At 37.9% G+C, this 19,361-nt stretch overlaps 1 protein-coding gene across 7 annotated transcripts in view; it reads left to right on the top strand.

The window, feature by feature from the left end:
- Nucleotides 1-19,361, top strand: part of LOC129765374 (calpain-D) — a 430,542-nt gene that overhangs the window by 323,931 nt on the left and 87,250 nt on the right. For 3 of the 7 annotated variants that reach the window (XM_055765698.1, XM_055765636.1, XM_055765644.1), the window contains 3 exons: nt 16,302-16,413; nt 17,379-17,645; nt 17,904-18,050. The exons of 1 other annotated variant lie outside the window; for it this stretch is intronic. In XM_055765698.1, coding sequence (XP_055621673.1) covers nt 16,302-16,413; nt 17,379-17,645; nt 17,904-18,050 — 526 coding nt within the window. Of the gene's footprint in view, nt 1-8,055; nt 8,162-13,240; nt 13,381-16,301; nt 16,416-17,378; nt 17,646-17,903; nt 18,051-19,361 lie in introns of those variants that run through there. 3 more of the 7 variants (XM_055765662.1, XM_055765671.1, XM_055765687.1) reach the window with 3 other exon arrangements.

Raw genomic sequence — 19,361 nt, 5'->3', positions numbered from 1 at the left:
CCAGATCGCGTAGTAGTTGTTGATCTGGCTGTGGATCTTCCGGCTCAGGGGGTTGTTGTACTGTGGCCTCCACTGGTGCTGATTCGCGTGCCCCACTCGCGAATGAATTGCTCAGCCGTACTGAACTTCGTCTCGACACATCGCTTGCTCTGCTTGTTCTGGAGCTTAGTTCTCTCTGCACCTGCTGCTTGATCTCGTCGACTTGCGTTTGGGAGAGCATATTGTTGCGTACAATCGCTCTACGCCTCGCGTTCATCGCGTTTTGGTCAAGCCTCCCGACGAACTCTGGATACGCTTCCTCGAACATTGCGAGTATTCGAGGGCGACCGCTCATGTCCGTCTCCAAAGCAGTGCAGATGTAATAGGCGCGGATCACGAATTCGTTCATTTCGTGTGTCCACATGATCCGTCGCCTAGTAGTACCCACAAGTGTGGACGACTGTCGTCTGACAGTCGCAATACGCCTCGTAGGCGCAGCGTTTCGTTGGTGATGTCGATGGCTGCTGTTTCCGTGTGGCGGTAGCTCTTCGGGTTGAACCCGGCTGGTGGCCCGCTCTTGCACATCGCCCTCCAGCCGCTGGCCGCTCGCTCTTACGCCCGTTCCAGGACCAGCTCCAGTTCGGGGACCCTCCTCGGGTGATCGCATTCGTAGTATTCGTCTTGACCTTAGCTCCATTGTCTGGGTGTATCTCCTTTGCCCGGGAGACAGCGGGTTGGCAAGGCCTCCATGACCCGGGAGGCCTTCCCCGGGAGAGATATAGCGCTCTGACTCGCTCGCACCCCCTCACTTAGCCACTTTCGACACCCGTTCTCGGAGCCAAGACCAGGTGTGTGTTTCCAGTTCACGCCCGATCTAAAAATGTCGTCATATGATCTTCGTGGAGGCGTGAGATAGGAACATTTGAGACCAACAGGTAGGCTCCTACCCTAGTGTTGATCCCCATTTGAGAACCAAAAAAAATATATATTTTTTTTTTTCAATAGCTAATGTTTTGATATGAGGAATTTGAAGAAATAAAATTACAATGTATTTTATTCACTTAAGGTAAATGTTAGTAAATGTTATTATCAATATAGTTGTTGCTTTAGGAAAAGTATAATTTTGAAATTGCATGAATTCGAGACATTTTCTTGTTGACAAATTTCGTGAATTTTATATAAAATACTGTATCTGAGGAATATTACATACTTACTTTTTTTTATTACCTTCCTGTTTGAATTTATTATTATTTATTTACTTTATTTTCTCTCCCCTTTACACATTTTTTTCTGATGAATAAGAATACCTGCAAAGAAAATGAAATATTAGTGTGTTTGTTAAGTTATTTAATTTTATTTTATTTAATTTTGAAAAATTGTTCTGTTCTCTATTTTTCATATGTTGGTCGCAGGTTACGCGTTTCAAAACAATTCTTCTGTTTTTTATGAGATGTGTATAATGAATATTGTGTGGTTATATAATGAATGTATAATGGATATTGTGTGGTCCTTGTTGATTTTCCAGAATTTTACCGGGTCGTGTGCCTCTAAAAAGATATGAAAAAGAAATTATTCAGTATTTTTGGTAATGAATATCTTCATTCAGTTGTAATCATTCTGGGATTATGGATATTCCATTTTATTGTGTCGCGTAGATCGTCAACTAAATCGGTAAGATATGTTGTACATTGTTTCGCAAAGTTCTGTCTTACGGCGGCTCCTGCAGCAAGCTCAAAGAAGCAATTGATTATTTTTAACTGGGCTCTAGCTTCGGCGCTTGTAAACTGCAACGGTTGACGTTGGCTGAATTTTTCCTCAGTCGCTTTGAGGTGCATTAAGCACAGCGAGAATAAGAGCTGGTCGCTGGATTCGTGATTCATGTTCGTCTGTGAAAAGAAGAGACGGTATGCCAACTGTCACTTTCTGATTCTGCGCAATTTAGCTTTATGAAGTTTCCGATTGTTTCTGTCCTTATAAGTTCTGGTTCGATCTGTTACAACAAGAACAGGTTCATATCGATCTCTAGTCTTAGATTTTATACCTTGAACCTTATTTAAGGTACTAGTTCCAGGTTCTAACACAGGGGGGTCTTCTTTCTTGGAATTATGGTAATTATTTTGTTGTTTTTGCATTTTAGTAATTTGCAGAATTGCTTCATCATAGAGTTTACTTCTGGACTCGATAATGGCGTTTAAGTTTAAAGGTCGCTCAGTTCCATCTTTCAGTCCATAGAATACTTCGCGGGGTTTGAGTTTTGTAGCAGAGTGTATAACGTTATTATAGAGGGAACATGCTATCAAGAATTTCTCCTTATTCGAAAGTGCTTCGTATTTATGTTTATTGGTTCTAAAAATTTCGCTAATAGTGGAATGAAAGCGTTCCACTATTCCGTTCACTTGGCTATAATTAGAGGGTGTGAAGTATTGTTCGACATTCAAATCGTGCAGAAGTCCTCGGATTTCTATGGATTTAATAGCTGGTTCATTATCTGAAGATAATAGCCTTGGGGTTCCGTATAGTGAAAAATATTTGAGTAGGGCTTTCCGAATATCGGGAATACTGCGTGATTTGATTGGAAGAAGAGTTCCAAACCTTGAAAGTTTATCCACTACAGAAAGGAATAAATCAGGTTGGATGATGAAACTATCCACATGAACGATGTCTAAAGGCTGTTTAGGAATTGGGGTGTCCGCAAATTTTATTTTGTAGGGATGTCTTTCGTATTTTTGTTTGTTACAGATTCCACACAAAATTACGTATTGTCGAATTTTCTCTTTCATTTTTGGAAAATAAAATTGCCTAGATATTTCTGCTTTGTTTTCAAGTATACCTCTATGTGCTGTTTCATGGATAACTTCAATAGTCTGGTTTTGTTCTTCTGCTGATCGGATATCAGTCAGGATTTTCTGGGTTATTTTAATTTTGAATGTCTTACACCTACTGAAATAGTTTTTGTAAACTACTTGCAGGGATGGTATGAGTGATTCTGGACAATGGATATAATTAACTTTGCCTGGGTCCAGGTAATCTCGGAATATTCGGATAAGTGAAGGTACGCCGAAAGCGAACTTTGTTATAGTTCTTCGGTACATTTTCGGGAATATTTCTTCAAACTTTTCAGAATCAATTTCGCCGTTTTTTAGAATGATTTGATTATGAAATTCGTTCAGGGGTCGTTGGGTGCATTCTATGAATTCCGAAACATCGGTATCTGCTGAGTGAATTGAGCTTGAATCTTATTCATTCAAGTTAATTTCAACAGGTATTCTAGAAAGAGCGTCGGCTACTATATTTTGGTTTTCCGGGCCGATGTTTTGTATCGAAGTCAAATTCAGTCATCTGTAATCTCCATTTGACCAGTTTGGAGTTTGGGGTTTTGAGATTAAGTGCATATGTGTATTGGTGGTCGGTATAGAGTGTAAATTTCTTTCCAAATAGATAGGGTCGGAAATACTTTGCGGCCCATACTATGGCGAGAAGCTCTTTTTCAATGGCTGAATAATTTTCTTCACTTTTTGTCAAGGTTCTTGATGCGTATGCAATAGGTCTGTCTTGTCCAATGACTCCTTGAGATAACACTGCCCCTATTGCAAATTTACTGGCGTCCGTGGTTAATATAAATAGGCGCTCGAAATCAGGATATTGTAATATGTTACTCTGAGTTAGCAAAGTCTTACACGTTTCAAAAGTTTTTACGAAAATAGGGGTGTGTTCGAAGCTGGGCGGTCAGAGGCTTGGTTATTTTCGCGAAATCGCGTATGAACTTTCTATAATATCCCAAAATTCCTAGGAACCCTTTCAGCTCTTTTTGATTTTTGGGTAAAGGCCATTTTTTAATTGCTTCAATCTTGTCAGGATTCAGTTTCACACCCTGATCCGTAACAATATGTCCGAGAAATGAAACGTCTTTCTTTAAGAACTCACTCTTGTCTAGTTGGATTTTTAAATTTGCGTTTTGTAAGGCGACAAAGATTTTTCTGAGGTTTTCCATGTGTTCTTGAATGGATGTTGAAAAGATGATTATATCATCCATATAAACGAGACAACATTTTCCTATTAGACCACGGAGAACATGGTCCATGACCCGTTGGAATGTCGCGGGCGCATTTTTCAAACCAAACGGCATTCTAATATATTCATATAAACCGTGTTCGACTGAAAACGCTGTTTTGGGGATATCCTTAGGATGTACCTCGATTTGGTGAAATCCAGAGGTCAAATCGAGAGTAGTGAAGTATTGGCACCTTCTTAACTTATCCAGAATATCAGTTATGTTTGGCAGGGGGTATTTGTCATCTACAGTCTTCTCGTTAAGTTTCCTGTAGTCAACTACCAGTCGCCATATCGGTGAGCTCCAGGGTGATGTGCTTGGTTGAATGATTCCTTTTAATAACATGTCGGATATTTGCCTTTGAACCTCTTCTTTGTGAATAAATGGGTAACGATAACTTTTGCTGTGAACGGGGATGTCATCTTTAGTCTCTATTTTGTGTTTTATTACGTTAGAGAAAGAAAGATCTGAGCCTTCCTGATAGAAAACGTCTTTGTATTCCTGAATAATGTCGAAAAGTTTTGTTTTCTCCTCGTGGTTTAGGTGTGAGGTTCGAATTTCTTGAAATATTTTAGTGTCTGCAGAAGGGTTTTTTTGGAAAATTTTGAATCTCTTCGAAATTATGAATTTCTTTGATGGGAATCTCGGTATCAAATTGCAGAATGGTTGGTTTATTTTTCATATTAGTGATGGGGAATATTGCTTGGTTTCTCTTAGCAGTGTAGACCCCAGTCGGTATTAGGATGTTAGGCGTGATGAAAATGTCTTTTTCAACGTAAAAGTCACCTTGAACAATAGATACGGGAATCGATTTGGTAATGGTTTCATTGCTATTCAAGTTTATCAGTAGGTAATTAGGGTATTTTTTCTTCATCGGGATGGCAATATCACCAATGTTGAGTGTGTTAGATGAAGTGTCGATGATAGCACCTAATGAATTCAAAGACTCGTATCCAATGAGTCCATCGAAGAAATCATGAAATTTAAATAGATAGTATTTTTGTTTAGGAAAAGATTGGTACTTGAAAAATATGTCTGATTCAATATATTGGGTTAAATCGAAAGAACCGTTTATATTCTTGAATCTACTAGGGGGTCCGATTTTCCGTGCAGAAGGGTTTGTACACTGGGGGGAAATATAGTTTTTGTTTGCTCCGGTGTATACTAAAAACTTTAAAGTTTTATACTTTGTTTGAATTTCGAGATAAGGGAGAAAATTATTTGGTGTTATTCGGTCTGAATCGGATTTTGATCCGATGGAAAATTTACTTCGTCATCTATGGAGATTAAAATATATATTTTGGAAAAAAAAAAATCTATGGAGATTGGTTCTTCAGGTGTTTCGTAGGTTTCTTGATAACCGTATGTTTCATCAAATTGTTCTTCTGGTTTCTCATTGAATTCCTGATAATGAATGTGATTTTCCGTATTGGGAACCCTTCTGAAATTATTTTGCGATCTTGGTTCTTGCTTTATGGCAGTTAACATGGGTTTAGCTTGCATAAATTTTTTGTTAAACATGAAGTTCGAGCTAGATGGTTGATTCTCTAATGCACGTGGAGGGTAATTTTGGTTTGAGTTCATATTGGCATTTTGGGGTTGAGCTCCTTGTATGGGTCGATGGAAATTCCTGTTAGAAATAAACTTTGGATTCTGAAAATTGGAATTGTAGGGAATTCTTTGTACGAAGTTTGAATTTGTTGCAGGCTGAAAGCGTTGCGGGCTCGGAAGTTTATTTATAGAAAGTTTAGTATTATTTTCCCTGCGTCTCCTACTTGCATTTTCATGTTCCATTGCATGCTGAAAAGCAGAATTTAATTTTACTGCTCTTCCAGTGCGAGTTAAAGAGGAAATAGGTTCTCGTAGCCCATCTATAAAAGAATTTGTTAGCATGGCTTCATATGAAGCCATTACTGCCTTTGCACAATCTTTCAGCTCAGGATCTAACAAAACTTTTGCGTTCATATCTGCCAAAATTTCAGAACATTCATCGTAATATTCTTCGACTGTTCTATTGTTTTGCCTAATGTACGGAATTTTGCTAATTATTGAAGATAAATCTCTTTTATCGCCAAATCTATCTTTGAGGTGAGCTTTTATAGCTTCCCATTGGCATTCAGTTTGATTGCTTATGAGAGCCTCATTAGCTTTCCCCGATATTTTATCTCTAATAATTAGAGTCCACACTTTAACGGCATTTTCCCTGTTTGGTTCGGGTACGTGCAATATTGCAGCTTCCAATTTCTGCTCAACAGAATTGATCCACGCAGGTAATCCCTTAATGTCACCATTGTATTCTGGAATCATTTTAATGATATCCGGAATTCTAGTAACATCAAAATTATTTGCTGGTAGGTCGGGAACTGTTATTTGTCTAGAGGAGTTTTGCATTCTATCTAGTTGTAGCTTCTGCTGTTCTAGCAGGCGCTCTAACTCCTCAATTCTGTCTAATAGATTTAAACTCATATTTACATCAAATGCACAGAAACAGAATAAAAAAATAAATTCTCACTTTCTTGCTATTTTAAGTTTCTTCGCTAATTTTCACTTTTTTCACACTTGTTTTATTCTCTAAAACTATTTTTCTCTTATTTTATAAAAATGTTTTTTTTTATCGTTTGGATTGGTTTATGTTAGAACACTTTTTGTTTGTGATATTCAGAGGGTCGCTTACAGGTGGTCTGGGCTAACCTCTCTTAATTAGTAATGATTATTGTGCTGGAACAAGATAGCGCTTTTGTTTTTTTCAGTAAAGCGTTTATCTGTTCTTTTTGAAATTAGAGAAAAATTAAAATTACTTACAATTTACTTATCGATGTCCCCTCGATAGTGTAGGTTCAACGCTGATTCCGGGTGCTTCTGTTGGAGGTCCTCAAATCATCAATATCCTCTTGATGATGCTTTTTCCTTCGATGTCCTTTCGATGGAATACGCCGGTTTTTTTCTCACACTAATCACTCGCGGAACGCGTTTAACTAATCCACAAAGACTGCGCCAGTTAAGTTCCCTCGATGAACTTCGGAGTTTTTAAAAAAAATGTCTAACCGTTTTCGATGGTCGCTAAAACTAGACTAACTTTATTTTATTTCCTTATACAGAGGCCTGCCGATTTCTTAGTTTATTTTAAGAAATAAATTAAGATACTATTTTCTGGGAATCGAAAGCGTGCAATCGGTGTCCGGTTATCGTTGATGCTGATTCTGCATTCTCTTCAATCGCTTCCGCGCTGCGTGTGGAGTTGGGTTCGCGATAAAGCGAACGATGCTGTGTCTTACTGGTGGGATGATGATCGCGCTGTTTGTTGATGTTCTGGTTCCAATGAAACGATTGTTTCCGCCAATTGCCGCTGATGTTGCTGCAATCGGTCGAGTTGGCGATTCAAGGTGGTCTCAAGAGGAATGTTAACATATAATATACATATATATACCAGGCAAACGTTGTTCTGCCAAATAAATTATTTCTAGTGAATATTTTGGGTGTTGAATAAAACACATTAATGTATTGTAAGTGTGTTTGAATATTTTAACGATCTTTAAAATAAATCGAATGTGACCGATAAAAAAACCAATTAAATGATTTGAACGAAAGGTTATATGATGTTTCTTGGTGTATTTCATTAACGTAACTGACATGTTTGATTTCTTAAAAGTTAAACGTCAACTGAAAACAGTAATATAAGTTTGTCGTAAAGTAGAAAAAATGAAATATATAAAATCAATATTTATTGCTGTCTCCTTGTTAGAAAATACGTGCATGTGATTTTCAACGTGGCTTAGTTTATAACAGCTTGGTCTCGTTCATAAATTGGAAAACAACGATACGCCAGCTAACTTCAATGGAGCTGATTAATCGGCCTGTTTGGAATCGCGTTATTTTATCGTTGTCATTCAATCGAGGTCAGTTCCTTCCCTGATCTTATCGGAGAAGGACGTGTTTTTCTTTCGCTGCAGAGTAGAAAGGAAGTATCAAGTTTTTTTTTTCTATTACTCTTTTGCTACCTATTTTTAAAAAATTGTGCTTTACAGGTATACATACTCGCCAGCACTCAGGATCTAAACAGGGCACCCATCGACTACCTGGACAAACATCGTCACCGGCTTACAGTCAGCTACCCAGCTGTTTCGAAAACAGGTAGGCTAAGTTCTGCTTTTTGCTACCCATTTTTTTGCTTTTCCTTCCTGTTTTTATCGTCCTCATTAACAAGAAATTAATTTCTTGCTTTCACAATGGAACTGGATGTTACTAAACACCACAGTCCCCCTGCCCCTCCCATTTCTAATAATGAATCAACTATCCCGGAGCTGAGGAACCCCGATCCACCATCAAATACAGCTCCTCGGATTAAGTCCTATCCTGAAGATTCCGATGGACCTTACAATGTTTATTTTCGCCCCCGTCAGAAAGCTTTGAGAATTTTGACAATAGCCAGAGAACTCAAAAAGAATTTCAGCACGGTCAATTCGATAAAGCTTATTAGACAGAACAAGCTTCGCGTGGTTGTCAAAGACCGCAAGCAAGCCACTGAGATAACGCAATGCGAACTTTTTACGGAGGAATATTTGGTTTATATTCCTTCAAAAGACGTTGAAATTGATGGTGTCATAACCGACCCTAGTCTAACGTGTGATGAAATATTACACGAAGGAAAAGGTCGATTCAAGAATGCCAATATTGATCATCTGAAGATACTTGCTTGCAAGAAATTGCATTCGGTATCTCATTCCGAAAAAGGGAAAGAGTACTTCGAATCAGGTTCGTTTCGAGTAACCTTTCCCGGAAAAGCTCTTCCACAATTTGTGGAAATTGAAAAGGTTTTGCTTCCGGTGCGCCTTTACGTACCTAAAGTGATGAGTTGTATGAAATGCAAGCAATTGGGGCATACAGACTCCCACTGCAGCAACAAGATACGTTGTGCAAAATGTGGGAAGATGCATGATGATAAATCATGCTCTGAAGATGCCGATAACTGCAATTTTTGCAAAGGAGAAGTTCACGATCTTTCTGCGTGTCCGGCGTTTAAATCGCGGGAGGCAAAAATTAAGAACTCTCTCAACGATCCAAGACGACCTATGCTGAAATGCTCAAAAGGGCTGTGGCAAAAGAGACCCCTAATCCTGGAGCACAAGAGAATCCTTATGCAATTCTGCCAACCGATGATTGTGAAAATTTTACTTCCATTGAAGAAGCATTCATGTCAATACCGGGAGGCTCAAGAAAGAAAAAAGTTTGCTCCTCTTACTCCTCCGACTCCTCGTAAGAAGCAAGAAAACTTTAAACCAACTGAGAAATCCTCTGGAAGTGATAAAACTCCAAAACAAATACCTCCTGGTTTTACTTCCCCGAGAACACAAAAAGGCGTGAACACTCCGTCCGTGGCTTCCAAAGCTGGGTTATTTTCCCTTCCAAGTATTGCGAGTCACATTCTAAATGCTTTAAACATTCCCGAGCCCCTCAAAAGTATTATCATTAGTTTGGTTCCTGCATTATTTGCATTCTCGACAGAAAAATGGCCCCTCCTTGCAACCATTTTCTCTCTCGATGCCTAATTGTTCTATAAGCGATATAGATACAATTAAAGTTATTCAATGGAACTGCAGAAGTATTAAACCCAAAATCGAATCGTTAAAATTTTTAGTCAACAATACAAATTCTGACGTATTTGCTCTTCGTGAAACATGGCTTACCCCTGATGAGGACTTGAATTTTCATGATTTTAACATTATCCGTTTAGACCGAAGAGACTCACACGGTGGCGTTCTTTTGGGGATAAAAAAATGCCATTCCTTCTATAAAATCCCATTACCATCGCTTCTAGGAATCGAGGTAGTTGCTTGTCAAACCACAATAAGGGGAAAAGACCTATGCATTGCTTCTGTATATATTCCTCTCAGAGTTGGAATTTCACGCAACCAACTCGATGGAATTATCGAGATTTTACCTGAACTCAAGTTAATATTGGGTGATTTCAATTCATATGGTGTGGCCTGGGGGGCACTATATGATAACCGTTCCTCAATCATCTACGATCTATGCGATAATTTCAATTTATCAATTTTCAACACTGGCGAAGCTACAAGAGTACCCAAGCCCCCTGCAAGAGAAAGTACACTAGACTTGTCACTCTGTTCGTCTACTTTATCGTTAGATTGTATGTGGAAAGTAATCCAAGATCCTCACGGTAGCGATCACTTACCAATCTTTGTTTCTATTGCCAATGAGATGTGTCCACAGAAATTGGTCGAAGTTGTATACGATCTTACCCATAATATTGACTGGGAGAAATTTGCTAGTATTATATCAGAGAGCATCAATTCGACTCTTGAACTTCCACCTCTGGTGCTCCTTGGTGGGACAAAGAGTGCTCGAATACTTATGTCAATAAATCCTCTGCTTTAAAATTTTTCGCAAAAATGGCTCAATGAAAAATTTTGATATGTATGAACTTTTGGAGACCAAATTCAAAAATTTTATTGGAGCGAAAAAACGCAGTTATTGGCGACGATATGTCAATGGTTTGTCAAGGGAAACATCCATGAGAACCCTGTGGAACACAGCCAGGTGTTTGCGAAACAAAAACCATACAAACGAAAACAAAGAGTATTCCGACCGATGGATTCTTGATTTTGCCAAAAAAGTATGTCCAGATTTTGTCCCTGCAGAAGACATATCTCGTAATACATCGTCTTCCAATAGTAATAACGAGACATTGTTTTCTATGACTGAATTCTCACTTGCACTTCTTGCATAATTCAGCTCCTGGTTCCGATGGAATCAAATTTAATCTTTTGAAGAACCTTCCAAACGTCGCTAAGAAACGTTTATTAAGGTTATTCAATAAGTTTATTGAGCAAAATATTGTCCCTATCGAGTGGAGACAAGTGAGAGTAATAGCCATTCAAAAACCGAATAAGCCAGCTTCCCACCATAACTCATACAGACCAATAGCCATGCTACCTTGCATCCGTAAGTTATTGGAAAAAATGATACTCCGACGTTTAGACGAATGGGTTGAAAGAATAACTTTTTATCAGATACGCAGTTCGGTTTCCGCAAGGGCAAAGGGACAAATGATTGTCTCGCGTCACTTGCTTCCGAAATTCAGACGACCTGTGGTAATAAAAAACAGATGGCTTCTGTTTTCTTAGACATTAAAGGGGCGTTTGACTCAGCATCAATAAGAATTTTATCCGATAAACTTCACAACCATGGATTTTCACCAATTTTAAACAACTTTTTGTTTAATCTGTTATCCGAAAAGCACATGCACTTTTCTCATGGGAATTGTGCCGTTTCTAGGACTAGCTACATAGGTCTCCCTCAAGGTTCTTGCTTAAGTCCTCTTCTGTATAATTTCTATATTAATGATATAGATGATCATCTTGCAGATGGATGTACTTTGAGGCAGCTGGCAGATGATAGTGGTGTATCCATATCAGGTACTAGAACTATTGATTTGAAAAGACCGCTGCAAATTTCCTTAAATAATTTATCTACATGGGCTGTGAATCTAGGTATTGAATTCTCAACTGAGAAAACAGAAATGGTTGTATTTTCTAGGAAGCACCAACCTCCCGAACTTCTGCTTCAATTGTTCAACAAAACCATCGTACAATCCACAAACTTCAAATATCTTGGAGTTTGGTTTGATGCTAAATGTACATGGGAAAACATATTGTGTATCTGAATAAAAAATGTCAACAGAGAACAAATTTTCTCCGGACAGTTATTGGAACATGGTGAGGTGCTCGTCCAGAAGACCTAATACGGCTGTACAAAACTACAATACTGTCATGGAATATGGTTCGTTTTGTTTCCGTCCTGCTGCTAAAACCCACATCATTAAACTGGAGAGGATACAGTATCGTTGCTTGCGTTTAGCCTTAGGGTGCATGCAATCAACACACAACATGAGCCTTGAAGTCTTGGCAGGTGTTTTACCATTGCAGGTTCGGTTTTGGGAACTGTCCTATCGCTTCTTAATCCGAAGCGAAATCATGAACCCATTAGTAATTGAGAATTGTAAGAAGCTTCTCGAGTTGAACCAACGGTCGAAATCCATGGATTTGTACTCTCATTACATTTCTCAAGAAATAAAACCTTCAGCAGTCAATAATGTTAGCTTTCCGATCTTTTGCAGATCTTCCGTTGATTTCGATCTTTCTATGAAGGACGAAACTCGAGACATTTCAGATCATCTTCGATCAATTCGATATCAATTATCAAGAATGAAATTCTTCAAGAATGTTTTTCACTGATGATTCGAGAATCAACGGATCCACTGGTTTTGGTATCTTTAATGAACATTTTACTAGCTTTTATAAACTTGAGGACCCTTGTTCAGTGTATGTTGCCGAACTGGCTGCAATATATCATGTAATTAAGACCATTGAGTCCTTACCACCTGATCACTATTTTATTTTCTCGGATAGTCTTAGCAGTATACAAGCCATTCAATCCTTGAAACAACAGACGAAAGCATCATATTTTCTTATCGGAATTAGGAATGCATTGAATTTTCTTGTTGATAAAAGTATTCGAATCACTTTCATTTGGATTCCTTCGCATTGCTCTATTCCTGGTAATGAGAAAGCGGATACACTCGCAAAGATGGGTAGTATGCAGGGTACAGTTTTTGAAAGACAAATAGCGTATCGGGAATTCTTCTCCATTTCCCGACAGCAGTCACTCACCAGTTGGCAAAACCAATGGAACAGAGATGAGCTTGGGAGATGGCTATACTCTATTATCCCCAAAGTTACAACGAAGGCCTGGTTTAAAGGGTTAGATCTTGACAGAAATTTTATTAGAACTATGTCCAAATTGATGTCCAATCATTCCGCGCTAAATGCGCATCTCTTCCGCATAGGTCTTGCTAATAACAATTTATGCAATTGTGGTGAAGGATATCATGCACATTGGTGAAGGATATCAGGACATTGAGCACGTTGTTTGGTCATGTAATGAATTTTGCAATGAAAGAATTAAACTGGTTGCCGATTTAGAGGCTCAAGGAGCATGAGCATGCTCACGCATGCCAGTTCGCGATATCATAGCTACTCGTGACCCTAATTTTATGTTCCCGATATATGTCTTCCTAAGAAGCGTTAATGTTATTATTTAGGTCACATCTCCTACTCCCACTGTCCATTCTCTCTTCCTTTCCTATTACACAAGCAGAACTTAGTACCCGTTGAGATAAAATCATTACAGGAGCTATTAACATACCAACTCACTATCAAAGGATACCATTGCTACATCAACTGGCGATGTAGTTGTCACGACCCACCACAGGCACTGTTCAAGACAAGGATAATAGCGACGAGGCAACGAAGGAATAAATTATATTTTTTTTATATTGCACTGTAGTTTTAGCTAATTAGACTTGAGTTAATAATTATGTAGTTATAATACATTCAAATTGTTTTAAAATGTATTGCTTGATGGTGGCTCTTTATCCATTTGAGCCTAATTAAATCAATAAAGGAAAAAAAAATCAATCGAGGAGTATTCACATCGGTAATCTAAGTTTGAAACACAGCCATATTGCTTCCTTTATTCATGGATGTTTTTATGACTCTTCACCGATTTGTAGAACTCAATATTCATATATGCATATTAGTGGTCGGATTTTACAATTCGATCGAAATCGACTTTTACACTCTTAAATTCGTTCGCCTTGTCGCGAAACAATGGTCAAAATAAGTCATCCGTATTTGTGGTTCAATTTATTCTCTATCTGATCGGCATAATTCCGGAAATAATTCTAAATTGTTGAAATTTGAATGAAAATTATTATTCGATTTCGTTTGGATGCTAAATTTGTTTTGAATGTGTTTGAATGCTAAATTTTGCGTGTTTATTCCACCCGAAAAACCATTACTATTTTTGCTTCATAGAAAAGGAACATGGAGACCAATGTTGTTTACGTCGAATTGCGTGGCAAGGTTGTCACATTTGCTCAACTCGATTGAACTTGAGCTTGAACAGAATGCACAATTGCGCTTTTTCCATTCAAAAGAATATAACCAACAATATGTGGGGTCGAATACGATCGAACTTCATTTTGTGTTTGAACACACGCGCAATGTTATGACAATGCATTGCGCTTTGGCCTGGCTATAACTAAAGCTGTGTCGGCGTTGCTCATGATAGTGTATCGCAAGTGAATGTATTATTCCTCGCACCGCTTTTGTTGATTGTGTAGTAAGAATTGCAGTCGTTCAATCTCTACCTTCGCGTATATGTCGACCAGAAACTGTTGGCACAGTTTACGATATCTTGAATTGGCGTTTCTTGACCATGTCAAATCACCATATGATAAACATAAAAATCCTTCGAGCGCGCCCTCTGTTTGTTTCGTCGCATGTTCATAAATATTAAATCAAAATGAGAAATGATGTTCATAATGATTTAAGTATCTGTGACGGGGTCTCGTTGGTCTAATGTTTATGCAAGAGATTTTTCGTTAAAGAAACCCTTCTGACTTGCACTGTAGTCACGCGTATTCTTGAGCTTGCCACTCCAGAATACATTCAAGGCGTATTGTTCGTCATAGAAATCTCAACTATTTACTAAATAAAAATGACGCAAGTAGTACTACGTTGAGAAGGCAAACCTAGGGAACGTTAGTGCCATTGAAGAAGAACATAGCGAGGGTCGTATGAACGGTGTGTGTCAACGATGAATTCTAGATTATTGTTTTTTCTTCGCATTAAATTTCTCGTGTCACCGTGCTATCATGATTCCAGCAGCGCTTGTGCTTTGGATCTGCACACGTGCTCTCCAGCTGATGTTTTATCAGGGTTGATGGCAATAGCGTGATTGTCATTTTGTAATCCGAGCAAATGTGATTTGAAGAATTGCGATAACTCTTCTTCTTGAATGGCGTTAACGTTCACTTGTGGAACTTTTGCCGTCTCAACGTATGCATTAACTAGCGTCATTTATTAATACTTGGTCGAGATTTCTTAAGCCAAATAACATGCCTTGAATGTATTCCGAGGGGCAAGCTCTTGAATACGCATGACCACAGTGCAAGTCGAAGGAAATTTCTTTGACGAAAAATCCCCCGGCCAGAACGGGAATCGAACCCGAACACCCGGCATGATAATGTGAGACGCTAACCACTCGGCCACGGGTGCACTGGGTGCATTTCGATAACTCATTATGCTCATTCAAAAAGGCTTCCAGCTCGTCGGAGATGCTCCCTGCTTTAGATGAATTGATGTTACTTGTGTATTTGTAGATAGATGTTCAATGAAGCGGGCGTTACGCCATCAGTCATTGAACAACTTAAATGAATTCGTAATTAAAAATAGGGAAAAATCGCAATTAAAAATAGGGATTTCGGGTCAAAATTTAAGGTTATATGTATGGTATGAAGTCAAATTTTTGAAAAAAAATAGCTCGTACCTACCAAGTATTTTGAGTATAATTTCACCAAAATCGGTCGGGCCGTTTCGGAGGAGTTCGGTAACAAACACCGTGACACGAGATTTATACATATATATATATATATATATATATATATATATATATATATATATATATATATATATATATATATATATATATATATATATATATATATATATATATATATATATATATATATAATAAATATATATATATATATATATATATATATATATATATATATATATATATATATATATATATTCACATATATACTCACAACTATTTTTCAACGAATCCCAGCTCTTACCCCAATTAACGGCGGCTTCTCATTCAATCTCCGATTCTTCGTCCTTCGCATTGCAAATACATGCAAGTTGGAGAAACTTTAACCCAGCCTTTTTTAGAGTCTAGATTGCGATTCGAAACATCAAATCATTGAGAAACTCTATCAATTGCTCTGCTCTGCAAGAAATATCGGGCTGCTGTTCTATTAATAACCCAACAATGATCTATATCAACTGTCTCCGCTGTCCGGTCTGCTGAACGATGGAAAAACAGAAAGAATACCCTTATACTTAAATGGCTACTACTGTGTAATTTACCATAAAATAATGGAACAGAGCCTAATAAATAAAAAAATTGGATGAAAAAAATAGGTGGCTCCAATCAGTGGCGCTTAAAGTAACGTAGAAAGTGGGACCTCCCACTATCACTGGTTAATGTGTATTGATCGTAGGAACTAAATAACGTATACCATTTTCTGGATAGTCCTAAAAATTCATTTTAAATAGGAGGAACGCAACTTTTTTTTATGTATTATGAAATATTATTAACCAAGCTTTTATTATTCCAGAAATTCTGAAAAATCCCAACGATCACAGTTAGATTTATGTGTTGTCGTATTCAAAACACGTAATCCTGCAAACCCTGAGGTGGGAAGGCTTGTGGAACACAGCAAAAGACAGGTAAACATAATTTAATAAATCATTGTCTTCTCATTCGAGTAATCGGGGTGTAAACGGTGTAAACGGTTCCCAGGAAAAATCGCTACAGAAAACAACAGCAACAGAAACAACCGCTTAGAAAAAGGTCACAGTCACACGCTAGAAACATTCTAACACGGAAAAACATCATGTTTAGAAGACGAGTCATGAGTCAGGTCATGTACCTATACGAGTCATGATTTTGCGCGCTGAATGTCCAAACCAAAATACCAATAATTGTGGACATTCTCCAGATCATAGTGCAATAGTTTTGAATTGCAATAAATGATATATTTCAAAACAAAAATTAACCGAGCAAACGTAATGCCAGGCAAACATATGCCATCTGACGCTCGCTAAAGCTAAAGGATCCTATGTTTCAAACTAACCGGGCAATCAGTGTTGCCTACGAGACAGAACGTCGCTTCCGACGGCGGGTCAGCGGTCGACTCGGATCGCGTCATCTTGACGCCTTGAGGCGCTTCGATTACTTACCCTAGTTGAAAGGGGGACTTCGCCCCCAATACATTGACCTCAAAATAAATTTCGAAAAATGAAAAAAATAATGTATAATAAAATAACACCATTTTTCTGTATTATTGCTTGTTCTTCCCGCGTCACAATATTTCTAGCCTACCTGTGACATTGCACTTTTTTTGAGCGGCTGTTTCTGTTTGCAGTTGTTTTTGGAACGTTTTTTCAGGTCACGGGTGTAAACAAATCAGGTCGTAAGTGCGCGTATTTTGTATTATGCTTCTATAAGATCTCGTGTGGAAAATCTACACGAGTTCAAACCCATTAACACAATGGGATAATTATTGTTTATTTACTGAATAGTATTGTATAGTTTATTGACGAGATATACCACAAGGAAAAGATATGCACGAACGTGTTTTATCATTCTAGTAAGTTGAGTTATAAACAATCCGGTTATTCTCCAATTTCAGGTTCGAGGTTTTGTAGGATGCCACAAGATGCTTGAGAGGGATCTTTATCTTCTGGTATGTCTTGCATTTAATCATTGGCATACAGGAATAGAAGATTCTTCGCCCCATCCGCAATGTGTTTTAGCGATACATAGTTCCAAAAAACTATTGGTTGAGCAAATATCGCCTCCGCCATTCCTTCTGGCAGATGCCATAATCAGTCTGACTCTATCTAAGGGACAACGGCATGAGGGTCGTGAAGGCATGACGGCGTATTATTTGACGAAGGTAATACTAATATTTTTGTTTGTTCGACATTCCACACTGTGGAACGCCTCAGACATTGATATGATTGATATGAACAACAACAGTATTTTTGGAGAATATTCAAAAATATATTTTTATTTTATTTGTTATTTGTTATTTGTTTGTATGTTACTTCCATACTGCCTTATTCATATATCAGTCTTATTTTAGTTTATTCATCCCCAACAGACCATTTATTTGTCAAAGCAAAAAATAGTACCGTCTCCCTTTTATTTCTAGGGTTGGGCTGGCCTTGTGGTGATGGTAGAAAACAGACACGAGAACAAATGGATACACGTAAAATGTGACTGTCAAGAGAGTTATAACGTTGTTTCCACTAGAGGAGAATTGAAAACTATTGACTCAGTGCCTCCCCTACAACGACAGGTAATATTTAAGGAAATATGTCTGCAATTACGCTTGTTTTATGCAAATTCAAGCGACAAATATACGGAAGGCGTCTAACGAAAATACACACTCGACGAAACATAAGAGGAACAATGTGTAACATCGAGTCTGAACTTCATCCTAAATGAGCACCAGGATGAAATATACTTCATACGAAAGCTAAAAGTTTCTATGTTTGGGTTCTTCTGATTACTGATAAAGCCTCTCAAAAATAAAGAATGGTCAATTCTTCTGATAATCCCCGATAATCGTTCGATTAATCGATTAATCGAATACTTCCTACAGAAATCGATTATTAATCGAACGAATACTGCACAACCAATAATCGAAGCGAACGAATAATTTACGTCGATTAATCGATCCAAACGCAGAGAGGAAAACACATACTGTTGCAGTTCTGTCCTGATCATTATCATTGACGCTCCCTTAAGTTCATAAACGAAGCTCAATGCCGACAACGCGAATTGAGCTTCGTTTACGATTTTAGGGGAGCGTAAAGATAATAATTGATTTCAGGCGGAATGAACATTTTTTTTGATTCCACATGGCTTTCTAGCAAATGAGAAATATTAGTCTAACTGATTATTTCTCTCAGTGTTGCGATTAATCGATTATTTGGGTCGATTAATCGTATCGAATAACAAACTGCTGAAAACTATTCGATTAGCTGATGAACGATTAATTAAAAAAATTATAGGAGGTTGTGTCCAAGATACGACCGCATTGTTGACGTAGAACTACGCTGTTATTTTATATAAGTCGCTTGTTTATACCTTCGGATATTATTCTATAATGCTGTGAAATTTTAGAAACAACTGCTTAGTAGAATAATCTCTGAAATTATTTTTGACGTAAGACTACGTCTAACCGGAAGATATAGGGGGTGAAATGGAAATCTAGGCACTGAACAAGTACGAAAAAATGCAAGATTTGGAACGCTTATAACTCGAGCATTTCTCAATAGATCGCAAAGGTTTTTGCATCAATTGATAGGAAATATATCCACGCATCTATCATAACGAATAAAATTTCATTTTTCTTGAGATAAATAATTGAATAATTGTGAAATATCAAGCATTGTCAAAATGCACTATGTGCCCATTTTTGATTGGTCCATTTTGTGCTTCTCAAATCGTACCGACCAAAACGGGCAACCAGAGCAGCAGCGAAATACGATGAAGGATCGAGTGCCTTTCTCAAGGCAAGAGGGCGGAGGTGGTAGCGCTGGAGTAAAGTAGAGTTTGCAAAGGGCCTTTCTCAAGGCTAGAGACGAATGAACTGCAAAAGTTT

Source organism: Toxorhynchites rutilus, chromosome 1 (assembly GCF_029784135.1).
Source record: "Toxorhynchites rutilus septentrionalis strain SRP chromosome 1, ASM2978413v1, whole genome shotgun sequence".
Taxonomy (NCBI): Eukaryota; Metazoa; Arthropoda; class Insecta; order Diptera; family Culicidae; genus Toxorhynchites; species Toxorhynchites rutilus.
Note: the sequence above shows the minus strand (reverse complement) of the source record. Positions and strands in the feature narration are given on the sequence as shown.